This window comes from Thamnophis elegans, chromosome Z (assembly GCF_009769535.1).
Source record: "Thamnophis elegans isolate rThaEle1 chromosome Z, rThaEle1.pri, whole genome shotgun sequence".
Classification (NCBI taxonomy): Eukaryota; Metazoa; Chordata; class Lepidosauria; order Squamata; family Colubridae; genus Thamnophis; species Thamnophis elegans.
The window spans coordinates 129,284,231-129,311,327 of record NC_045558.1 but is presented as its reverse complement, the minus strand read 5'-3'; the positions used below and the strand labels follow the sequence as shown (position 1 = coordinate 129,311,327).

The 27,097-nt window shown below is 40.3% G+C and overlaps 1 protein-coding gene and 1 pseudogene across 1 annotated transcript; both read left to right on the top strand.

Annotated features, from left to right (window-relative positions):
• The first annotated feature begins 5,869 nt into the window (after positions 1-5,869).
• LOC116521765 (extracellular calcium-sensing receptor-like) lies at positions 5,870-17,375 on the top strand. The gene is made up of 5 exons (XM_032236422.1): positions 5,870-6,087; positions 6,870-7,161; positions 8,719-9,579; positions 14,850-14,976; positions 16,474-17,375. Exons 1-5 carry the CDS (start codon positions 5,870-5,872, stop codon positions 17,373-17,375), a joined length of 2,400 nt encoding a protein of 799 aa, XP_032092313.1.
• Positions 17,376-22,303: 4,928 nt separating this feature from the next.
• LOC116521764 overlaps positions 22,304-27,097 on the top strand; it is an 11,591-nt pseudogene continuing 6,797 nt past the window's right edge.

Below are 27,097 nucleotides of genomic sequence, written 5' to 3'. Positions count from 1 at the left end.
CCTCTCTGAGTGATTTATAAAGTCAACATCTTGCCCCAAACAATATGGCCCTCATTTTACTGACCTCAGAAGGTTGAAAGTCTGAGTAAACTTTGAGCCCAGTGAGATTTGATCTGCCAAATTGCAGGCAGCTGGCAGTCAACAGAAGTAGCCTGCAGTACTGCATTCTAACCACTGTGCTACCACAGCTCTTATATGTGATTATATACAGTATGTGGTGAAATCCCATTCCAAGAAAGACATAATGAAATTATTTTTTCCATAAAGCTGTTAATTCCAAAGGTGCTTTTTGAAGAGTCAATTGGACTTTCTGGTTTTACTTTGAAGATATTTCATTCCTAATCCAAGAAGCATCCTTTGGGGCAACCATGACCTGGATAACTGAGAATCTCCATAGACATAAAGTGTTAATAAACACCTCAAGTCATAAAACTGACCTCAAACAACAGATTAAAGTTTTTTTTCCTTCCGCTCTGTTCCATTTCATCTTTTAAATTAAATTCCAACAAAAAAGATTTGAGGATTCTTCTTTATCAGCAATAGACTGACTTCCTTCCTCGGTATTTGAGCCTTCTGAAGCTGAATGTCTGAAGCTGAATGTTTCCTTGCTGTCAGGTCCACAATTACTGGCTTGCATTTTGCTGGGGTCCTACCATAAAAGCAGGAGGGGGGCAGGGGTTTATTGGGTGCTATTGCTATGACTTCAAATATTGGGAGGGAGGAGTGACAATGGAAGACTATTAAATTGGCTTGTACCAGGATCTTCAAGGCCATTTGCCCTGAGAATGGAATGTTACCAGCTTGACACCTCAGAGATTCTCAAAACATCTTACCAACATTGGCTGGTTGAAGGATTGGCCATGGGGGTAGGGAGTGGGAGATTGAAATAATAGCTGTTTGATGCTTAGATGTTTATATGTTTATTATACTTGTATGCCGCCCTATTCCCGAGGGACTTAGGGTGGCTAACAAACAAGTGAGGAAAGGGGAAATACAAAAAACAAACAAGACAGAAACAAGATACACAAAACAGATTAAAAACAACACAACAGTCACAGCAATTCAAGTGGGGCTGGGAACTCATCAGCCCCAGGCCTGCCAGAATAGCCAGGTCTTGACGGCTTTGCGGAAAGCCAGAAAGGTGGTGAGGGTCCGAATCTCCATGAGGAGATCATTCCAGAGGGCCGGAGCAGCTACAGAGAAGGCCCTCCCCCGAGGGATAGCTTCATATTTTGTACGGGAACACCAGATTCCACCTGGCATTATTGCAACTAGTTTTTTTTTCAGTTAAAAACTCCTTTGCTTCAATTAAATTTAGTCTTATTTTCCTGATTGAGTAGACTGGGGCAGGTCGAATATTTGCCTGGATTCCAGCTAATATAGTTCCCAAATAGTAAGAGTTGTCTCAAAGTCCTCTACTGAGGAAAACTCACATTAGAGCCTCAAGTACATTGCTAGGTCTTACAGAAGTTGAATCTAATTTGGGCCCAGTACTCTTCAACATCTTCATCAATGATTTGGATGAGGGAATAAATGGGGAACTCATCAAATTTGCAGATGACACCAAGCTGGCAGGAACAGCCAACACTCCAGAAGATAGGCTAAACATTGGGCACTATCTAATAAAATGAAATTCAATGGTGAAAAGAATAAGGTTCTACATTTAGGCAACAAAAACGGAATGCCCAGGTACAGTATAGGTGGTACCTTGCTCAACAGTAGTAACCGTGAAAGGGATCTTGGAGTCCTAGTGGATAACCATTTAAATATGAGCCAACAGTGTGCAGCAGCTGCCAAAAAAGCCAACACAGTTCTAGGCTGCATAAACAGAGGGATAGAATCAAGATCATGTGAAGGGTTAATACCACTTTATAATACCTTGGTAAGGCCACACTTGGGATACTGCATTTAGTTTTGGTCACCATGATGTAGAAAAAATGTGGAGACTCTAGAAAGAGTGCAGAGAAGAGCAACAAAGATGATTAGGGAACTAGAGACTAAAATATATGAAGAACAATTGCAGGAACTGGGTATGTCTAGTTTAATAGAAAGAAGGACCAGGGGAGACATGAAAGCAGTGTTCCAATATCTCAGGGGTTGCTGCAAAGAAGAGGGAGTCAAACTATTTTCCAAGGCACCTGAAGGTAGAACAAGAAGCAATGGGTGGAAACTAATCAAGGAGAGAAGCAACTTAGAGCTGAGGGGAAATTTCCTGACAGTTAGAACAATTAATCAGTGGAACAGCTTGCCTCCAGAAGTTGTGAATGCCCCAACACTGGAAGTCTTTAAGAAGATGTTGGTTAGCCATTTGTCTGAAACGGTATAGGGTTTCCTACCTAGGCAGGGGGTTGGACTAGAAGACCTCCTAGGTCCCTTCTAACTCTGCTATTTTATTGTATTGTATAATTTCTTCAGCATGTTGACTTCTTAGACTATGGAAAAACAGCCTTCTTGGATCCATTAAGGAGTTCCTGCTGTTTTGAGTTTCAGAGTCTAGAACAACTAACCAACTTCACCCAAGCAATCTAATCCAAATTAGACAAAGAAAGCAATGGTTAGATTTGGAATATTTTAGGTTCCCAGCTCTATAAGAATCCTAACTTCAGAAATCCAAGGAACATAGTGAACAGTCCCAGGCAAAATGCACCAACCAAGGAAATGTTGATAGAAACCATATCTTCCTTGCCTTCCAATTGATGGAAAATCCATCAAATGCTAATCTCCAAGAATTGATGTACAAACTGAAAAGGGAAAATGATTCCTCCCTGCCTGCTTTCGTTAATGCAGAAACATGATTTCTATTTCTCTGTTCCCCCATGAAGCAATGCTTGTGAACAAATTATTTAAAATGCCCACACTTTTACTGTTACTTTCTGAACTCCATTCCTAAATCATATCATTCTTCATAATGGCAATTAAGCAGCACATAACTTCATGCCTATAACTTTCTTGGAATTCAGTTCTTTACTTTCTGAACAAGTGCTTTTCCCACTGAAGCAAAGAATACTCAGCAAACACCTTGTCTTTCTCAAATTAAATGTGCTACTTTCTGAACCTCCTGATTTTCTTCCACTAAGACAAATGTACTACTGCCTGTATTATTTGCTTTTTTCTTATTGAATTCAACAACATACAAAATTTTCAGACATTTTCTTTTACTGTTTCTTATTTGATTGCTTCTTATTATAGCTTTAAAAATTATTTGCCATTAGTTGGAAACTATTTATTATTTGATTAGCTTTAGATTTTTAGACTCCACTACTTAATAAATTGTTGGATTTCTTTTTGGGTGTATTAGGAATGCATACATCTGTTTAATCCCAACAGCAATAGTTTCATAGCAGATTCTAGTATTTTTAAAATAATTTTAACAGCTCAATTCAGCATCTGTGCAGTATTAGTTGAACAGCTTGCATTTCACAGTTGTAACTTTTGAGAAAGTTTAGTAAAATTGGGAAAAATATGATTCTTGGTGCATTTTACTTATTTCCTTCATTTTGTTTCCTATAGGATAATTTCCTATGTATGGGTTAATTTGTGTCCATATAGAGAAAAAGCCATAAGGCAGCGATAGAAAACCTTTTTTGGCTTGTGTGCCTCCAACTCCCACCTCCCGCAACTGCTGCAACTGCCGCAAAAGGATACCATGGTCGATGGTATTGAAGGCCACTGAGAGGTCAAGGAGCACTAGGATGGAGGTATGACCCCCATCCCTGGTTCTCCAGAGATCATCATATCAGCGCGACCAAAGCAGTTTCTGTGCTGTAGCCAGGCCTGAATCCAGACTGAAAGGAATCCAGATAATCGGTTTCTTCCAAGGACCGCCAGAGCTGAAGGGCCACCACTTTCTCAACAACCTTCCCAACAAAGGGGAGGTTGGAAACTGGACGATAGTTGCTCAAGATGGCTGGATCCAAAGACAACTTCTTCAGAAGAGGTCGCACCACTGCAGCCTTTAATAGGGACGGGAAAGATCCCTCCCGGAGAGAGGTGCTAACTATTGCCTGGATCCAGCCATGTGTCACCTCCCTGCTGTTCGCAACCAGCCAGGAGGGGCACGGGTCCAGTATACAAGTGGAGCCACTCACCGCTCCCATGGCCTTGTCCACTTCCTCAGGCATGACAAGTTGGAACTCAGTCCATAAATTCCGCTCAAGACCTTCCCCCGGTACCTCGGCTGGCTCTGAGTAATTGGAGTCCAGGTCTGTCCGAATCCGAGCGACTTTATCTGCTAGAAACTGAACAAACTCCTCAGCTCTACCTTGTAAAGGGTCATCCGCGTCCCTCCCTTTCAAGAGAGAGCGGGTTATTCTAAACAAGGCGGCTGGGCGCGATTCAGTGGATGCAATAAGAGCGGCAAAATGTGCACATTTCGACACCCGTATTGCCACAAGATAGGCTCTGATATAGGCTCTCATCAGTGCTCGGTCTGACTCAGACTTACTGGTCCTCCAGCGGTGCTTCATCTCCCGGAGTTCCTCAGTGAATCAAGGAGCTCTCCTGGATCCGCTACCTCAGAGAGGCCGTAAAGGCACAATCCGGTTTAGAGCCCCCGCCGCCGCTGAGTTCCAAGCAGCAACCAAGGTCTCCACCGGACTGTGGACAAGAGCATCAGGTATTAAACCAAGCGCCGTCTGAAAACCCATAGGGTCCATCAGGCGCCTGGAGTGGAACCACCTAATCGGTTCTTCCTCCCTACAGTGGGGGATTGGTCTCTGAAAGTCAAGCCTCAGTAGGAAGTGATCAGACCATGACAGCGGCAAGATCTCAGTGCCCCTCAAATCTAGATCACGTCTCCACTGCTCCGAGAGGAATACGAGGTCAAGTGTGTGACCCACTGAGTGAGTTGGACCCCAAATAGCAATAGCAATAGCAGTAGACTTATATACCGCTTCATAGGCCTTCAGGCCTCTCTAAGCGGTTTACAGAGAGTCAGCATATTGCCCCCAACAATCTGGGTCCTCATTTTACCCACCTCGGAAGGATGGAAGGCTGAGTCAACCCTGAGCCGGTGAGATTTGAACCGCTGACCTGCTGATCTAGCAGTAGCCTGCAGTGCTGCATTTAACCACTGCGCCACCTTGGGTCAAGTCCATGGCTGTCATGGAAGCCATGAACTCCTGCACTCCATCAGAGTACCTGCCGAGCGAAGGCAAATTGAAATCCCCCAGCACCATAAGCCTGGGGAACTCAACTGCCAGCTCAACCACTCGAGGAGCGAGGGGAGGGCTTTTGTAACGCTGTTGGGAGGCAGATACGTTAACAACAAGCCCAACAAGCCCATGGGTAACCATAGAGATGGCCTTGACAGAGAGATGGCTGGAATGTGCTTTTTGTTTTGACCGAAGTGCTCCCTCACTGCAGCTGCAAAGTTCATTTTCCAATTCCCCTTGCCTATGGCAACTTGAGGACAGGCCATGGATGCTTTGTGAGTTGAGGGGGCAAATGATTTAAGTTATTAAACTAGTTCTTAAACTCAAAGGGGAAATCAACTATAATGTTCTTTTTTTTTTCATTTACTTCCATGGAAATTAAGTTCAAAAACAAGAGCTGGAATTAACACAGTGTTTTCACCTACATTTCTGCATACAATACTCTCTCATCTGTAATTACCAAAATAAGCATTATTATCTCCGCTTCTTGTCTGGGTGATATTCATGGCAGTAGTAACACAAATTTGTACTGAGACTAAGATGTGCTGTTAATATCCATGTAACATTCAGACAAGGCTCCTTCGTGGTTGATGTAACAAGAGCACTTGCAATACCAGTTCTGCTGAATGAATCACCATTCAAGCCAAGACTCACATCTTCCTGAATTTTGTTTTATGTTTCAGTGAAAGATATTGGAAAGCAGATGGTAATGCAGAATGCTAATGTTAATGAAGCTATTATTGGTGATGTTGCCTTCTGTGGTATGCCTGTGTCCTGTGGGCCAAAGGGCTACTCAGATACTTCTGCCAGTCCTTCATAGATATTATCATGCTGGAGATCTCAATATTGCTGGCATTACTTCTCAGAATTATGTGCTTTCACGTTCCATAACATTTCACAAAGCTCCCTCACCTGAACTCTTTGATGATATCATGTAAGGAGTTATTGGTTTACTTACTTAAATAAAACAATACAAATTACAAGCGCCTGAGAGTAGGACAAGAAACAATGGGTGGAAATTAATCAAGGAGAGAAACAACTTACAGTTAAGGAGAAATTTCCTGAGAATTAGAACAACTAATCAGTCGAACAACTTGCCTATAGAAGTTGTGAATGCTCCAACACTGGAAGTTTTTAAGAAGATGTTGGATATCCATTTGTCTGAAGTGTTGTAGGGTTTCCTGCCTAAGCAGCGGGTTGGATTAGAAGACCTCCAAGGTCCCTTCCAACTCTATTATTCTATTCTATTCTCTCTCTTCAAATGGTTATTTTAATGTTGTTGTTATTTTGGTGGATTTATACATTGAAATATCTTGTACAAACTCATTCCTGTCTTCTTATGCATGGTGCAGGATTTGTTTAAAGCTTTAAGGAACATATCAAGATGGGTACTATATGATTTATTTTCTTTCTTAAGAAATATTTTATTGCAAAATCCTTTTTCCATATTCTTTTTGTTTCCCCAAATTATGTCTTCTGTACAGTGAAATTGTTGCATATTCCATAACTTCCTGTTAACTTCCTGTCAACTTCCTGTTAACTTCCTGTAAACTCATGAACTGAATACTGTTCTAAAAATCTTAATATTAGAGGTGGTCTTTGTAATGTAATTTCATAATAATATATGGGAGCCTATAATATTCTCTTAGTGTGTTTTAACATGCTTAGAATGGATGGAAAGTAATTGGCTTATACAGTTTATATATTTCTTTATAGGGTATTGACTCAGCATTACCAACATATTCTGGCACTGGTATTTGCTGTAAAAGAAATCAATGAAAACCCACAGATTTTGCCAAACATCACTCTGGGCTTCCAGATCTATAACAGCCATTTCAGTGCAAGCTGGACTTATCTTGCCTCAATGGATCTTCTCTCCACCCAGAAGAGGTTCATTCCAAACTACAAGTGTGATACTAGAAGCAATGCAGTTGCAGTCATTGGGGGACCTAATTCAAATGTATATCTTCATATGGCCACCATTCTAGGTATCTACAAGGTTCCACAGGTAATGATTTGTTGAACAGTTTTCATTTGCAACAGATTTTCAAATTCTAACATAACCATGTTGGTTTGAATAGTCATCGCTTTCTTAAAAATCACTTTTCTGTGATAAAAGTGTGCACCTCTGTCTTTTTTGGATGTGAAAACACCTACACTTCTTGAAGTAATATATAAAAGATATGTACATTATGGAAATTTAAATGAAGAAATATTTTAGGTAAAATATTAGATAAAACATTGTGGGTTAGAAAATGTTGCAGATGTTAATTTTTTGGTCTTATCAAAATCAATGTTATTGTTTATCATTTTGCTGCTACTTGGTTGATTTTATTTGGCTACTAATTTAATGGTACTTTTATAATTAACTTTATTTTATATGAAGTACTTTTATCTTTTGTTATCCTGTAGGAGATAGAAATAGCACTTAGACTTATCTATCACTTCATAATGCTTTTACAGCCCTCTCTAAGCAGTTTAGAGGATCAGCCTATTGCCCCCAACAAACTGGGTCCTCATTTTACCGACCTTGGAAGGATGGAAGGCTGAGTCAACCTTGAGCCTGCTGAGATTTCAACTGCTGAACTGCAGCTAGCAGTCAGCTGAAGTAGCCTACACTACTGTACTCTAACCACTGTGCCACCTTGGCTCTTGTGAACCTTCAAATAAAATACCAGGAATAAATGATTTAATAATTAAGATGGGAGTTGGCAATGCTTTAGTCTTAGTATAACAGGAAACTGGGATTTATGTGGACTTGTTCAGTTATTAGCTATCCCAAATCAAATAAGGGAATGATAACAGTTCAGATAGATTACAGAGTGTAGTTTTGATCCATTGTGTATTATTTAAGAGAAGGAATTACATATGAATTGCAGGCTGAGGAATTCTAATCTATAAAAAGATATTATAGTTAAAAAAAATGGAGGAAAGGACAACATTTGATCTCCTTCAGTGGTGGGATTTATTTATTTTTTTACTACCAGTTCTGTGCACGTAGCTTTGTGGGTGTGGCAGGGGAAGGATACAGCAAAATCCCTATTCCCTCCCCACTCTCAAAATTTCCACTACCAGTCCTCCAGAACCTGTCAGAACTGTCTGAATTCCACTTCTGATCTCTTTCCATGTAGATATATTCACTATTACTATTAGTCTTCTCATCGTTCCTATCAACCATCTCCTCCCACTTATGACTGCAGGACTGTAACTTTCTTGTTTGTATCCTTATAATTTATATTGATATTGATTGTTTCCTGACTGCTTATTTGTACCCTATCTTGACGAATCTATCTTGTCTTTTTATGTACACTGAGCACATATGCACCAAAGACAAATGCCTTGTGTGTCCAATCACACTTGGCCAATAAAGAATTCTATTCTATTCTATTCTATTCTATTCTATTCTATTCTATTCTATTCTATTCTATTCTACTCTACTCTACTCTACTCTACTCTACTCTACTCTACTCTACTCTACTCTACTCTACTCTACTCAGCATTTAACCAACATACCACTTCCAGAAGCACTGTTTTGGAAATGTGTTCTTTCTTATCAATTCCTTAGCTATCCTATGGTTCTGCGCCAGTGCTGGATTACAAAAATCAAGATGCTTTTGTCAACCAGATGTTCCCCCAGGGCATGCATCAGTACAATGGGATTCTTCACTTACTTCTTCATTTTAGATGGACATGGATCGGAGTGCTGTATCTCAGTGATGACAATGGGGAGAGATTTGTGCAGAATGTACTTCCATCATTTTCCCAGAATGGCATCTGCTTTGATTTTATTCAGAGGCTACCCAAACAAGGGTTTTCTAATGCTATTGAAACCCTTGTGGAAGATGGGATTAAAACATACAAGATCATCAGCAGAAACACTTCCAATGTCTTGGTCATACATGGAGAACTACAAACCATGTCAGTTCTTATCCTACTGCTAGGAATGCCAGAATATCTTGGCATGGACAAATCAGAAGGAAAAGTCTGGATTATGACAGCTCAGATGGATTTTGTGTCTTATTCTTTAAAAAAACCACAGGACATAGACTTCATCCATGGGGCAATATCCTTTGCAGTTCACTCAAAGAATGTGTTAGGATTCCAGACCTTTCTTCAGACCAGAAATCCCACCTCAGAAAAAGAAGATGATTTCCTCCAGATCTTTTGGGAACATGCATTTGACTGTTCTTTACCCAAACCCAACATAGACAACCTGTCTGGGACACTTTGCACTGGAAAGGAGAACCTGGAAAGTCTCCCTGGGACTCTTTTTGAAATGAAGATGACTGCCCACAGCTACAACATCTACAACGCAGTCCATGCTGTAGCACATGCTGTGCACTTCATGTATTTATCACAGTCCAAGCAGAGACAAATAGGAAAAAATGAGCAGCAGAAGAACCTTTTCAGTCAAATCTCCTGGCAGGTAAAAACAGAATGGGAGGATGGTGCTATGACACAAAACAATCTGTTGTGGCCAACCAGCGGAGCTGGCAATAGACTCGGACAGTGAGAAGGTTGGGGAGAAGTATGGGCCAGTCCTGGAGGCTGGGGAAGGCTCAGACGTGGGCTCTGCATTGGAGGCAGAGATGGGGCTGACGCCATCTGGCAGTGATTAGGTGCTTACAGAGCTAGACAGCAGTGAGGCAGAGGAACAGCTGGAACCTGTTCCCAGTGTGCGCATGCACAGAGCAATGAGAAGAAAAGAACAACTCAGAAATCAGGGTAGACTTGGGAGTAAAATCACAGGTAAAAGGTGATTGGTCCCTTTCATAGGAAATAAAAGAGGAGAGAAGGGGGAGTGGGCTTTTGTAGGAAACAATTTGTTCATTTGGTCATTAGATTAATTTCAGGAGTGTGAAGATCTGTCCATGAATTTCAGAGACTCTGTGCCTGATCTTTCCTTGCACAGCACTTCATTTGGAAAATATTTACATGGCAGCTTTCCAGGATAGACAAGGACTGTAGTCATAAATATTCCTTTGAAAGATTGTTTCCCAGGCCTAGTTGAATGCAAATGAAAGGAATTCACTTTTTTTTTTAAATAAAAGGGGTTTTGTCGGGACCAGGACTCTGCCTCATGCTTTTTGAGGAAGCCTAGGTCAGAACACAATCTACCAAAACTATAAATAAAAAGTGTTAGTTTTGAACCTAAAAAGTCAGTCTCTCCTGACTTCATATAAGAAGAAAGAGTGATCACATTTCTGAATTTTGATTGAAGTGAGTCAGATTGTGTAGCTTGCTGTCTTACAGGGATTTCACCATGATTTGCCCATGTTGTTGGGATATTGAGCTGGGATGGTGCAGTGGTGAGAGTGCAGTACTGCAGGTTTCTTCTGCTGACTGCTGGCTTCCTGCAATTTGGCAGTTCAAATCTCACCAGGCTCAAGGTTGACTCATCCTTCCACCCTTCCGCGGTGGGTAAAATGAGGACCCATATTGTTGGGGGCAATATGCTGACTTTGTAAAACCATTTAGAGAGGACTGTGAAGCACTGTAAAATGGTACATAAATCTAAGTGTCATTGCTATATAAAATAGCCTGAATCAGAATTGAAGCCTAGTTATTTGTTTTATTAATCTGAGTTTATTAAAGTCAGACTTACATCTAAGCTCAGAATTTGTCACTTTGTGTTGTGATTTTAAAAGGAAAAATACATTCTACAGCTTAGTATAACATCACAAATTCATTCTAAGAATAATAAATGTCATTACATCTGTATAAGATTGAAGAGATAATAATTATAAAAGAGGAGGTTATCACATTCAAATGCCCTCTTTTCAGATAGGAAAACAGTTGAGACACTCTATAAGTAACTTAGTTATCAACGTCTCCTAATCCACTTGCATGTTCACATTATAATCAGTAGAAGACAACTGCATGTCAACTCAGCTTATGAAGGACTCTCAGTGCATTAGAGGCAAAAATAATTTTGTTTAGAGTAGATTCATATTATGATCAGTGGATAAGATACTGAGCTTGTCGATCAGAAAGTTTGGCAGTTTGGCAGTTCGAATATGTAGTATCGCATAATGGAGTGAGCTCCTGTTACTTGTCCCAGCTTCTGCCAACCTAGCAGTTCAAAACCACGTAAAAATGCAAGTAGAAAAATAGGAACCACCTTTGGTGAGAAGGTAGTAGCATTCCGTGTGCCTGTGCTGTTTAGTCATGCTGGCCACATGACCACAGAGACATCTTCAGACAGTGCTGGCTCTTCACCTTTGAAATGGAGATGAGCACTGCCCCCTAGAGTCAGGAATGACTAGCACATATGTGCTAGGGGAACCTTTACCTTCACCTATCTAATGTAACTTTTTGTGACAAGAAATTGTTATTATTATGGTTTGTGATCCAGCTGTTTACACTGGATTTGGGATTTTAGTCCACCTATTGAGTCCCTTGCAAGAACCTGGGATGGGCACATGTGAATGTTTAATGGTGTTAAACATATCATCGTAGGATGTAAACTGCTAGGAGGAGGAAGAGGAGGACTTTCCTGCCTTTTTCCACCTCCCTCCCTTTTCTTTACTTTTATTCTATTATTTGACTTCTGTTTTAAATTCTCTCATCTCATGAAAAACAATTACAGAATTTTCACCCCTTCCATACAACTTTATAATTTAACTGCCTATTAAAACAAAACAACACAACACAAGTAAATAAACTGGAACTGGGGCAGGTGATAGTGACAAGAATCACACTGATCTGAAAATAGATATCTTGAACGCTGATGCTCCCTTTCTCCATGACTTTTAACAAAAATGAATGTCATGTGTAATTATTTCTGGTTTGAATATGATTTCAAAGTAACCTATTGTCCAAGCTCTGAAAGCAGAACTTTTTAGAAGTTTTTGAAATATGGGCAGTGTGACTATGAGATCTCTGTCCAGCCTCAATTGATTTTTTTTAAAAAAATATGAATATGGTAACAATTAAAATACTCTGATCAAGACTTGTGTTTCTTTCAAAGTTGAAATCCAACCTAGTTAAGAGCATTCTTGTAAATAATCATAATGCACCACTTGAACACCATAGGCATTTACAAAATTGCCATCAGTCAATTGTAGAAGGTGGCTTTACTTGGAACAGCTTCCATCCTGAGATGATATCTGTAGCACCATCAAACATCCAGATTTGCCTATTCCAGGTCCTTGGTAAGGACTCGCTAGATAGACAAAAATGCTGAACCCAGTCTGAACCTCAGGCTGACTGTGTGATGATCAACAACAACAACAATGACAATAATAATACATTTTGTCAGTTGAATATAATTCCCACATGATTTCCTATTTAATCTTGAATGTTTATTGATTGTTGTTTCTATTTCCCCTAATATAAATATTATTTTAGCCAATATGCTAATATGCCTCCTTATTTTTAATTTTATAGAATGTTAATGTTGTATATGCAAATATGTCTGTCTGTCTATCCATCCATCCATCCATCCATCCATCCATCCATCCATCCATCCATCCTCTTTTTTTGCATTTTTCTTTCACTTTCAGCTTCACCCCTTTTTGAGAAAAATCTCATTCAACAATAGTGCTGGTGCCATTATCTCTTTTAATCAAAATGGTGAACAAATAGTGGGATTTGATATTATAAACTGGGTAACCTTCCCAAACCAGTCTTTTCATAGAGTCAGAATTGGAATGATAGACCCATATGCTTCTTCAAAAAATGCATTTCTCATTGACGACAGTCATATTGTGTGGCCTGTCAGGTTTACCCAGGTAAGCATGCATCTATTTAAAGTTTTCAGACATTACTGAAAAGTTAGAAAATGTATTTATTTCTGAACTGCTGATCTCCCTCAAGACTCCCTACTGGACCCTGGGTTCTGTACACATGTTAAAATATCAAAATAGTGTACATATAGATGTAGATGTAGACGTAGGCAGAGACAGAGATAGATAATATAGATATAGATAGATATATGGAAACAAGAATAATTAAACATATTAAGGTAAATGTTCCCCTCACACATAGTCATTCCCGACTCTAGGGGGCAGCGCTCCTCTCTGTTTCAAAGCCGAAGAGCCAACGCTGTCTGAAGATGTCTCTGTGGTCATGTGGCCAGCATGACTAAATGCTGACGGTACAGAACACTATTACTTTCCCACCAAAGGTGGTTCCTATTTTTTTTTACTTGCATTTTTACATGTGTTCAAACTGCTAGGTTGGCAGAAGCTGGGACAAGTAACGGGAGCTCACTCCATTAAAATTAGTTAAAAGGGGAAGGGAAAGCTCTCAGGGGACTAATCAGCCTCAGGGCTCTGTTCTCCTCTGTGCTCCCTGCGTAAAGCTGCAGACTTTTTAAACTCATTTTTGGAAGGCTAGGAGAATGGGGACCTGCCTCACTTTGTGGGGTGGGGAAAGGTATTTCACAGGGCAGGGCAATAGCAAAGTTCCCTTTCTAGATTCAGCCAGTCAGAGTTTTTTGACTGATAGGGTGGAACAGGCTGATGTAATGGAATGAAGATAGTCCTCTGGGTAGCCTGGTCCCATCCAATGCAGCTCATAGAGCAAAAGTGTTACATATACCATACTTTGGGTTCCTAAAATTGTTCATAGGACCACATTTTATACCAGTTGAAGCTTCTGGATACTTTTCAAGTGTAGCCCCAACTACAGCCCAATGCAATGTGTGTGTGAGAGAGAGAGAAAGAGAGAGAGAGAGACCGCCTCCTGCCAATTACCTCCCAAAGACTGATTCGATCGCACAGACTAGGCCTTCTCCAGATCCCATCTGCCAGCCAATGTCGGCTGGTGACCCCTCGGGGGAGACCCTTCTCTGTTGCAGCTCCGGCCCTCTAGAACGAGCTCCCTGTGGAGATCTGGACCCTTACGACCCTCCAGGCCTTCCGTAAAGCCACTAAGTCCTGGCTGCTCCGGCAGGCCGGGGGCTGTTAAAGTATCCAGCCCCATGGTAACTATGAATGTTGTGTGTATTTTAAACTGTTGTTTGTCTTATTTATTCCCCTCCCCTTTGAATTGTAAGCCGCCCGGAGTCCTCCGGGAGTGGGCGGCATACAAGACTAATAAACTATAACTATAACTATGTGTGTCTGTGTGTGTGTGTGTGAGAGAGGGGGGGGGGAGGGAGGGAGAGAGAGAGAGAGATCAAGTGGAGAGACTCCTTATTGCCTATAAACATAATTTATTGGTGCTTGCCCTGATGTTAGGTAGAGCAAGACTTTGATTTAGATGGAAACACATCTCCCTAAATTTATTTCTTCCAATTCTCTCTGTTCATGAACACAGATCAGTATGTTGAAAAAATTAGACTCTAGCCTCTTGAATGACTTCACACAGAATGGTAAACTCAGTCGTGCCATTATCATCATAATAAAACTGGGAGCATAGTACTGCATTTATAAGTATCAATGTTTTTCTGGATAGGTTTCCAAGATCTGTCTTTGCAAATATACAAAACATTTGTCAAACTCACCACAGAACAAGTATATTATAATCATATTGACAGAAGATGAAATATAGCCAAATGCATTTGATTTGCTTGGAGTTTTATTTAGTGACAAGGGTATAACAAGAATTGACATCAAAGGAGAAAACAATGGAAATGTCCTTTATGCATTGTGATATCCCAAAAAAATATAGCCAAACTATATTTAAAACTGCATCCAAAGCTGCAATAAAATCTTCTGTGTTACATTTTACTCTTTCTTTCATGTCTAGGGGTATCCCCTTTCACTGTGTAATGACAATTGCCAAGAGGGTTATAGTAAAAGAAAGAAGGAAGGAAAGCCATTTTGCTGTTATGATTGTTTTCCGTGTCCAGAAGGAAAGATATCAAATCACAAGGGTAAGATATATTAGATAAGAAGATTATTCTCTATAGCATCTAACTGAAACATAGGAGGAAGTATGACTCTGTAGTATGAATGTTTTGTGTTTGACTTGGAATGGTTGGTTCAGAATGCAGAGAAATACAAACAGAAGACCTAACTGTAATCACGCAAGGGCACGCGTGCATGCATGCACACACACACACACACACACTGAAATGCCTCGAGCAATTTCAACCAAACTTAGTACACATGACTTACTCTCTGGAAGCAAATACTGTGGGGGGTAAGACACCCCTAACACCCCTCAGGGTGTGTGTTCTGTTAAGATGCAGCCTGTTGTGCCTTAAAATGGATTCTACTGTACTGCCATAAAATGGTTTCTACTTCACAGTGCAGTGGAGTTACTATGGCAATGGCTTCACAATACTCCACAAGGGGACGCCCTCTGATATGGAGGAAATCCAACATTAGAAATTACATTTGGTCCGGACATTTTCCCCCTATAAATAAATACTGGGGCAATGCCGGGTTATTGACTAGTGGATTATATAGTATGAATGTCCTTGGGGAAAGAAAGAAGTGCTTAGGAAACAAGAGAAGGTAAGGGAGGCATGACCCCACAGTTGCTTAATAGTCATAGAAAGAAGCTGCTCTAATGGATAAAGTAGTAGCAGGGGTGAGAAATTGGTTCATTTACACTTGCAAGATTCTGTTAAATGCAACCTTACAAAAAAGTTGAACTAGTTAATTTGGTCATGTTTGCCTGGGATGGCTGACACTACCTGTCATAACACCAATTGTTGGAAGCAAACTTTTTCCAGAATTATATAGTTATCGCTCTGCCATATTGTTCTGGGAAAAGATGGGGCTGCTTTTATGAATCCACAGGTTATTTGCATTCTGTCACGGTGCAAAGCAGTTCCTCTGAATCAAATTCCTCCGAGCCTGAACCATAAACTGTAATGCATCAAATTGTCAGAAGATTTTGCATTTCAAGTCCAAAACATTTCCCTCTTGTACTGGTTGTAAGTAACACATTACGACTTGTAGCAATTCTGAAGGGTTATTCAGAGAAGCTGAGTTTGCTTTCTCATAGCAAGAAAAAAACCAAAACTTCTAGGACCCTGATGGTGAACCAATGGCACTCTGTGGGCATGCCCAGCTATTGCCCTAGCCCAGGTTCACTACAATATGCACTTCCTGCTAGCCAGCTGGTCTTTGGTTCTCTGCCACACAAGCATGGAGGAGGGGCACATGCAAGGGATGTGAACATGGATGCATGGGGGTGGGCAGGGCACATGTGCAGGGAGTGCATTTTGTGGATTTGCATGTATGTCTGTGCACCCCACTTGTGCCTTATTTTGGCCTTGAAGGCCTCCTGCACCAACCTGGAAGCCAAAACGAGGTGTTGGGGGGGGATGCTCGAGGCCTCTTGCACCTCAGTTTTGTAGGTTCTTTTGAGTTTCTCTGACAATCCTGATCCACCTTTACATGATATGTTTCTTTTTCAGACGCAGATACATGTTACCCATGTCTGACAAATCAGTATCCAAATCCTCAGCGACGTTTATGCGTTCCAAAAACTTTCAGTTTCTTATCTCTTAAAGAACATTTAGGGGTATCTTTGGCTGTTCTGGCTCTTTTCTATTCTTTCCTGACTATCCTGGTGCTTTGGCTTTTTATTAAGCATCGAGACCTCGCAATAGTCAAGGCCAACAACCGGAGCCTCACCTACCTTCTCCTGCTCGCTCTACTGCTCTCCTTCATCTGTGCTTTATTGTTCATTGGGCCACCAGAGAAGATTACATGTCTCCTTCGCCAAACTGCTTTTGGCATCATCTTTTCGCTAGCGGTTTCTTGTATATTGGCCAAAACCATAATTGTGATTCTGGCCTTCATGGCCACCAAACCTGGATCCAAGATAAAGAAATGGTTGGGGAAAAAGCTGGCTTATTCCATTATCCTTTCCTGTCTGTTTATTCAAATTATGATTTGTACTATATGGTTGGCAACAGCTCCTCCGTACCCAGATGCTGATGTGTATTCATTGAATACAGAGGTTATATTGGAATGTAATGAAGGCTCCTCTACCATGTTCTACTGTGTTCTGGGTTTTATGGGATTTCTGGCCATTGTCAGTTTTACTGTGGCTTTTTTAGCCAGAAAACTCCCGGACAATTTTAATGAAGCTAAATTTATTACTTTTAGCATGCTGGTCTTTTGTAGTGTCTGGCTCTCCTTCATTCCATCTTACCTGAGCACCAAAGGAAAATACATGGTAGCTGTGGAGATTTTTTCCATCTTGACCTCCAGTTTTGGGTTACTGGGATGCATTTTTTTCCCGAAATGTTTTATCATTTTGGTGAAACCTGATTTAAAAATTGGAACATCTTTAACAAGAAGGAGTCAATGAGAGGGAAAATTTCAAATCCCTCAATTTGGGGATGGGTGAGGGAAACTTCAGGGTACACTCTACTTATGATGCTGTTCAATAAATGTGGAAATCTTATCTTTTGTGTTGAGTTATTTTAAGTGGGAACCAGAGATGGTATTCAGCAGGTTCTGACCAGTTCTGGAGAACCAGTAATGGAAATTTTGAGTAGTTTGGAGAACTGGTAAATACAACCTCTGACTGGCCCCTCCCCCATCTATTCTCTGCCTCCTGAGTTCCAGCTGATTGGAAGGAAATGGGGATTTTGCAGTATCTTTCCCCTGCGGTGGGGTAGGAATGGAGATTTTACAGTTTCCTTCCCCTGCCACGTCCATCAAGCCACACTCATCAAGTCATGCCATGCTCACAAAGCAACACCCACAGAACCTGTAGTAAAAAAAAATTGAATCCCACTACTCATGGGAACAGATAAGGTTTGTTGATAATAGTCTCTTTTCCATCTCCTTTAACATTTTCCAAACCTTTAAGCACGTGTATTAAAAATAGAATTACATGGACTGGATGAATGGAAGAAATATGAACAGGTCTACCCTATATGTTTAAATGATATTGTGATTGATATTAGAATTGTATATTGAAACACTGAACAAAACGTTAATATATACAGATGTGAAAAGTTAAATAAGAGAAATATGAATAATAAAGCAGGTGACAGATGGAAGACAGAAACATCTTTGACTACAATGGTGACATGAATAAAAGTTAGAATAGAAATATAAATAAGAGGGGACACACACACACACACACACACACACACACACACACCAAATTGAAAGATGGTAGTATTAGATATGTTTAAACAATAAGAAATGAAAATAAAATGTAATAACTATGTGTAATAATATTATGTTTATGTGTACTAAAATGTATGATACCTAGGTGTCAAACTGTTCATGCATTGGTATGTATAAGCAATATAAAATAAAAAGTTGAGCCCACCCCCACCTCCACCCCAGACCATGCTTAAGATGATTATCTGAAGCATGGGATGCATGCATGATGTTCTCCAGTACAATTGATAACACTTCATAGTCAAGGGAAGACCTAAAATGAAGGCTGAGAAACCAAAATAGATTTTGGGAAGATGGAGCCCTTTTCAATCCTGTTTTATGCAATCTACTAGGAAAGTAATAATGTAACTACAACAACAAGAGAAGATAGACACAAGTAATGTTTCACATCCTTCCATACACTAAATTGTACTTCTGAAAACTCCACCCAGACTACTCATGCAACAACAGGACTCTGGGATCTTCCACAATTCTGTTCATATTTCATATAGTCAACTCGAGATGAGATGGGTAGAAGACAAATCTAATAAATAAACAAAATAAACATGTTTTCCTTTGGGTTGGCCAATACAGCATGTTTTCACACAAGGGATATTTGAGTAGGATATCTTTCAATGCTGGCACTGCACCACAAGTATCATGATAGCATAGAGCCGTAATGGCAAACCAATGGCACACATGCCAGAGTTAGCACGCAGCACCCTCTCTGTGGGCATGAGAGCCATCACCCCAGTTCAACACTGCTGTGCATGTGTGTGCATCCCACTGGCCAGCTGATCTTCAGGTCTCTGCCCTGCATGCATGGGAATGGGGCACATGTGGGGGGAACCTGCATAAGTGCAGGGGGCCAGGGTGCATGCGGGGAGCTGCACACTCATGTGGGGGGCCAGGACGCATGTGGGAGGATACACACGGGGGTAGAGTGCATATGAGGAGTGTACACACATGCACAGGGGGTGGGGCACATGTGAAGGGGCCACACATGCATTGCATTTTGGAGGTTTGGGCATGCACCTGTGCATTGGGCATTCAATCCAGAAAAGGTTATCCATCACTGCCATAGAAGATACTAATCTTGCTAGTTCTTCAAGAGAATTCAAGGATATAATTATGCCTTTAAAAAGAAGTGAACAGTGACGTGCGGTGAAGTTCACCACCGGTGAGGCAAGCGGGCAGGACCTCTATATTCTCCTCCCCCCACCCCTCCAATCTAGGCAGGATTCAAGCCGCTCCGGAAAAAAAAACACCTGCCTACCTCTTGCCTTTGAAGGAGAGGAGGAGGAGGAGGGCACCCGCTTGGGGAGGGGAGGTAGGACAAGCTGAAGGGTTCATCTCCCCACCGCATAAGGATCGGAGGGCTCATCTTGGGGCCCACCTCTCTGAGCGCGCGCTCGCTCGCTATAGCTGGGTGAGGGGGGCGGCGGGGGCTTTAAGGCAAGCATCTGAATGCAAGAAATGAATAATCTCCCCGAGCAGCCTCGCACAACAGAAGCACCGAAGAGGGGCAGCAGTGGCTGGCGTTGGCAGAGCCCCCTGCCTCCACCCACCCTCGCGCGCCAGGATTCTCCTTGTGGCATTTTGCCTCCCACCCACCGCAATAGTGCACGCGCATGCACCATCCACCCCCCCTCACCCCAGCTGCACCTGAGGAGAGGGGGGAAAGCCAAGGAGAGCCCCCCTTCCCACGCAAAGCCCTCTTAAAGCAGAGAACAAGCCCTCTCTATGGCAGACAGGCGCACTGGCACTTTAAAGTGCATGCCAGCACTTTAGCTTGCCCCTCAGCTGCCATTCAGTGAAACATGTTTCACTGAATGGCGGCCGAGTTCTAAACTGCCGGCATGCCTTTAAATGCCTGCTTGCCTTATGTGCGGGCCGGCGCAGAAGGCAAGCTGGCACTTCAAAGTCATGCTGGCACTTTAGCTTGCCCCTTGGCCGCCATTCAGCAAAACATGTTTCGCTCAACGGCGGCCAAGCTCTAAACTGCCAGCTTCCCTTTGCGCCGGCCGGCCTTTAAAGTGCATGCCGCCCGGCCACAAACCAGGACATGTTTCGCTCTATGGCGCACCGAGGCAGCATGGCTTTAAAAAATAAAAAATAAAAAAATAAAAAAAAATAGAATGAAAAATAAAAAATGAAAAATAAAAAATAATGAAAAATGAAAAATGAAAAATAAAAATAGATGTTCCAGCCCGCACGCCAGCAAAGGTGGGTAAAAAAAAAACCACACGCACATGCACGCACATAATAAAAACAAATTACAATTATTTACATTACAAATAAATTGAATTTCTCCCCCCTGTCCCCTCGCTCCCACATACCTTCCAGCTGCCTCGAAAATGCTAGATTTGGTCTAGCCAAGGCCAGGCAGGCTAGGCTAGTTGCTGCTAGAGTCACCACGTGGATGACTCTGCTTAAACATTTTAAAATAGGCTCTAAACAAAGTGCCCTCTGCAGGAGGAGGCGGGAGAATCATGTGCCTCATTTGCATATGTAATTTTTCGCGTTTTAACCCTTGGTTGAAAACTTAAAAGGCAAAAAATTCCTTATGCAAAGGAGGCCCATAGTTCTCTAGCCTCCTCCTACTAACTGCACTAAGGAGACTCAGAGTCACTGTGACTTAGAGTCTGGGAGCAACTACCTTGGCCTTTTTAATAATTTAAAAAATAGTTTCCTTTCCCTCAGGAGACTGGTGAGGCCCCGCCTCCCAAAGTTGACTGTTTCAGATAGAATACTTCCATAATTAATGAAAGTGGAACCCCAGTTTCTAATTGGTAGTCAACAATTAAAAAAAGAATCCTATGACACTGTCTTTTATCATTTCAAGGGAGGATTGGAACAATGTTTCTACTTGGCATGAATCACGTTTATCTCTTTGCCAATAAAGCATCTGTAGCAAAAATGAAGCTGTATGCCAAGAGGTAAACTCAACTTCTCTGGATATAACTGTGACTTCTGTTTTTATTTTTGTTTTGTTTTCTGAGATGTTCAGAATGTATTTGGAGTGTTTTCTTGGGGGAAAATGTATACCACTCTGGAAATATAAAAGTAAAGGTTCCCTTCGCAGATATATGCTAGTCCTTCCTGGCTCTAGGGGGCAGTGCTCATCTCCATTTTAAAGGCAAAGAGCCAGCACTGTCCGAAGATGTCCCCGTGGTCATGTGGCCAGCATGACTAAACATCAAAGACAGAATGCTGTTGCCTTCCCACCAAAGGTGGTTCCTATTTTCTCTACTTGCATTTTTACATGCTTTTGAACTGCTAGGTTGGCAGAAGCTGGGACAAGTAAAGGGAGCTTGCTCTGTTATCTGGAACTAGGGATTTGAACCACCGAACTGCTGACTTGTCTGATTGACAAGCTCAGTGTCTTAGCCACTGAGCCACCATGTCCCTAGAGACATACCAATGGGTTAATATAGCATAGGGTTCAGTTCAGCATAAATGGCACAATTTTTGATCAAGTTACTTTCACGTGCCCCTTTGTCAACTCTTCATGGGATGATTCCTTGATTAATTTTGTTGTTTTCCTCCCATAGCAAATACGATCAAACAAGAATTAAGATCTTACCAGTCTGTTTTGATTTTCATTAAGTAAGAAAACCAAGCAAGTGATCATTTCCTATCATTTTCAAGCTCACTATTATTTGTCCCCAGAGAATATTTGTGGCTGCAGTTGCAAAGTTCACTTAAACAAATAAAATGAATCAACTTATATATAACTAGGATGAATTAAAAGTCAAGTTATATAACATGTTAAAATTAATTTTTATTTCACTTGATAGGAAACACTGATGACAACTTATCCATGGACATAAACACCCACAAAATAATTGACTGACAGGCTGTGGGCCCAAGAATGCAAAGCAACAGCAGCTTTGAGTAAATAATTATTATCAAAATAACCATAATTAAATTGTCAGCTTTCTGTCTATCAGCGGTAACAAAACTACATATCACGTTTAATGGATTTTGTGTCCCCAAAATTGATCTACGTGCCCATGGCTTTGTTTTTCAGGACAGCTTTCTGCACTTGTAGTTAGTGAAATCAAGATGTGACTCTAAGATCTTATCCAGTATCTTTTTTTTAAACCAATGAACAAGATGGCGGGGATAATAATGTTGGCATTAGCTTTGTTACCTCACATGGCTAGCAAATGCCCTGTTGTTAAACATGCCACTCGGGTGCTTCTTCCGATTCTTCACAAATATTACCATTTTGGAGAATTTAACATTGCAAGCATAACTTCTCAGAGTAATGTGCTTTCACGTGCCTTATCCTATGAAAAAATACCATCTCCAGAGTACTTTGATGATATTCCGTAAGAACCTGGGATATAATTGAATCACAATGTGTATCTCTCCTGACCACCTATCTGAGCAAGTTGCTTTATAGATTAACTTTTATTTTGATTCATATTATTTGTAATATGACTTCATTCTAGTTTTAGCAGATAATTAATAATTGCATGTTCCTTTATTAATAGAAGCCATAAATTCTGTTCTTCCTAATATGTGTGTCCTTCTCTGTGGTTTCTGGGCAGATCAGACAGCTGTATTTTGTAACATCTTAAAGACTGTTGTTTGCTAACAAGATTTCAGTTCCCCAACAAAAGCAGCAAAAGTTGTATGATTATATTTATTCAGGGTGAATTATTTTTTTAAGATACACTCTTTTCAACAGCAAGATTATTTCATAATCATTTGCTTCAGCTCCCAAACTTACATCGGCTGATTCAAACATCTAACTGTTGTAATAGATTTTTTTCCCCCACATTAGGGAAAATGACCAACTTTTCAAAACTGGCGAATTACATTTTCAGTTGTGGGCAAATTGATGGGAATATAATTCTTAACTGGAGATGAACAATTCTGGGAACTTGTTTGTGTCATGGATCATAAACAGAAGTGATTTATTCCCAATCCTTGATTTTTTTTAAAAAGGATTTTTTACTTCTTCCTGCTTCTCCTTTTTTTCAAAATATCTTCTTAGCACATTCATGTGTCTCTGTGTCTACATGTCTATGTGTGGGTGGGTAATTGGATGGGTGTTATATCCATGTCATATAACAAAAATATGAATTATTCCCACATACTGAATCAAACTTTCTGAGTCCCTGAAAAAAAGAATAGAATAGAATAGAATAGAATAACAGAAGAGAAGAGAATTCTTTAGTGGCCAAGTGTGATTTCACACACAAATAATTTGTCTTTGGTACATATGTGCCCTCATTAATCTGATGGCCATGAAGATACTACAGTATGCTAAGCTTTATTCCTGTTGTTACCCTAGTATATTGTTCTCCTCTTTAAAATGGAATAAATCATATGAATCTAACTATAACTGTGCTCTGGATCTCAGGTTAAGATATTCTACAAGTGAATCAACTAGAAGACTGGGTTTTAGCATCATAAATCATGCACAACTCCCTAGTCATCCCTGTGAATGAATGGAGTATCATGAATAATCTTAACACAAATGTATGAATGCTTTGCCTTTACTGAATGCAGCCAGATACAGATTTCCCAAAACATGTCACAAAATTATTGTGTGCATGCTGACTAGAAGTTTCAAATATTAAATCCACATACACATTTCAAGAAATGATACCTTATGTATTTTCTCTTCCAAGTTACACTTCCATTGTAAAAGATACATAATCTATCTCTGATACAACATTATTTGTTTGATATATATTTTAATACATGTATTGCTATAGTGAGCAAGTATAACATTTGGAAGCATATGGTTATGTCTTATGTACTTTTTGTAGGGTATTGATTCAACATTACCAGCATATTCTGGCATTAGTATTTGCTGTAAAAGAAATCAATGAAAATCCACATATTTTGTCAAACATCACTCTGGGCTTCCAGATCTATAACAGTCATTTCAGTGCAAGCTGGACTTATCTTGCTTCAATGGAGCTTCTCTCCACCCAGAAGAGGTTCATTCCAAACTACAAGTGTGATACTAGAAGCAATGCAGTTGCAGTCATTGGGGGACCTAATTCAAATGTCTGCCTCCATATGGCCACCATCCTTGGTCTCTACAAGATCCCGCAGGTAAGGAACCTCTATACCTCCGTTGTTTCCCTTATTGTCATGATTAAAATAAGAGGAAAACTCTGTGACTTTTTTTTGTAGAGTTGAGACTACAGGTTGACTTTTATTCTTCATATCTGAGCATCAGAATTCCTCAAATTATAGAGATTACAATATTTTTCCTGTGATCAACATTTGCATCATGTCCATCATTTTTTTTTGCAGAAGCTATATCCAAAATATTCCAAAATTGAGAATAATAGATTTTTATCCCTGACTTTTCATAATTTGATTTAGAAGACACTTAGTTTCTAGCAGCTAATATGGGATAATAGTGTGTTTAGATTTTATATTGTCATGCATCATTTTAAGGATTATCTTTCACAACTTGAAGACAAGTTTGGTTTGGTTTCTAACAGAACAGAAAAGAATGACAAAGTTGCCAGGGGCCTTGGTGGTCTCCTAAACCACCTCCTATTCATGTAGGAAACCCTATACCATTTCAGACAAATGGTTGTCTAATCTCTTCTTGGAAACTTTTAGTAACAGATCACCCACAACTGATTAATTTCTTCTTATTTCTAGATTGCTTTTCTCCAGTATCAGTTTCTACCCATTGCTTCTTGTAATGCCTTTGGATGCTTTGGAAAATCGGTTGACCCATATTCTTTGTGGCAGCCCCTTTAATATTGAAACACTGCTGTCATATGACCCCAAGTCCTTCTTTTCATTAAACTAGACATACCCAATTCCTGCAACCTTTCTTCATACATTTTAACTTAAAGGCCTTTATCATCATTGTTGCTCGTCGCTGCACTGTTTCTATAGTCTCAACATCTTTTTTAATATTGTGGCAATCAAATATATTCCCACACAGATATTATGACATATTTTTTTAAAAAATATTTTTTATTTGTTTTATTTTTAAAAAGGTTGCATATGGATCTACTCCAGTACTGCATTACAGAAGCCAACCTGGCTTTGTCCAACAGATGTTCCCCAAAAGCACTCATCAATATAATGGGATTCTTCACTTACTTCTGCATTTCAGGTGGACATGGATTGGGGTGCTTTATCTTGATGATGACAATGGGGAAAGATTTGTGCAGAATGTCCTTCCCTTTTTCTCCAAGAGGGGCATTTGTTTTGATTTCATACAAAGACTTCCCAGACAGGGATTTACTGGGGAAATCCAGAAACTTATAGAAGAAGGTCTTAAAACTTACAAGACCATCATGAGAAATACTTCCAATGTTTTGCTCATACATGGGGAAATACAGACAATGCCAGTTTTAAGACTCCTGATAGCAGGTTTTGAATATTTGGATATATCTGCAAAGCCGGGTGACAAAGTCTGGATTATGATGGCCCAAATGGATTTCACTTCCTTTGGTTTCCAAGGCAGCTGGAGCATAGACTTCTTACAGGGTGCCATATCCTTGGCAGTCCACTCAAAGAAAGTGTTGGGATTTCGAGAGTTTCTTCAGACCAGAAACCCGATCTCAGAAAAAGAAGATGGTTTTATCCAGAGCTTCTGGGAAAGTGTGTTTGAATGTTTTTTCTCAAGTCCCAGTTCAGAAAACCTGTCTGAGAAAACCTGCACTGGGTTTGAAAAACTGGGGTCTCTTCCTGGTTCTCTCTTTGAAGTGAAGATGACTGCTCACAGCTACAGCATGTACAATGCAGTCTACACTATAGCACATGTGATGAACCACATACATTCCTTGAAATTCAATCAAAAAATAAAGATGAAGGGGCAGAGAATGAAACTTCTCAATCAATACTCTTGGCAGGTACAGTATATACCCTGGTATGCATATACAGTACAGCATGATAGTAATGATAGAAGGGACACAGTGGCTCAGCATCTTGCATTCAGAAGTTGTGGCTGTACCATCACTTGACTTGTTTAAGAAGAGATTGGACAGTTGTTAGTCTGAAATGGTAAAGGGCCTCCTGCTTGAGTACGGGGTTGAACTATAAGATCTCCAAGTTCCCTTTGAGCCCTGTTGTTCTGTTCTTTCTATTCTATAAGTAGCTTATCATAGCTTTATATGCAAAAGTACACATTGTAGGAGTAACAGATAATTTAGAACAGTGCTCCCCAACCATTTGTGTGTCAGGAACCAGTTCTGTGGAGCAACATTTTTCCACAGACCGGATGGATGGGTGGTTTAGTGATCTGCCTGCACACCATGAATACATAACTTTGTTCATTTGCATGGCAAAGTTTCTGTCACACCATAGACTGGTAGTGGTTCCTCAGCCCAGAAATTGGGGACCCCTGACTTAGAAGGAAAATGATATTTCTATGAAATATTTCCACATTACCTCTGCTTACCTTTATATGATGAACATCCCCATACCTTGAACATCAAAGGAAGTACTGTTAGGCTTCCTTTCCCTACAGAAAGGGGATGTAGTGGTCAGTGTGATTTCTTCCACTAATCTGTGAAAATTCCCCTTACAGTGTGCGGGGCTTTGTCTTAATAGATTACCATAAATACAATGTAATATTTAAATGGGGAATTTTATTTGAATGTCATCCTTACATTTCAAAATGATGACAGAGAGAACAGCATTTTGGAAATTAATAACAGATCACAAAGTTTAATATAATTGCAAGGCTCTCAATGAGGATTAGCTGGATTATAATTTATGTCCTATCTGACAGCATTGAGAACAATATAATTTCCTCTGCTGGCTTTGGATGGTCAACTCCATTCTGTCCCAAACTTTGTATCAATTTGAGAATCCATATTTCTGATATTAAGCCACTCACTCAAGAAAACAAGATGGAGATCTGTCCTGGTTTAATCACAAAGATCACTTTGATCTCAAGAATTGCTCTAT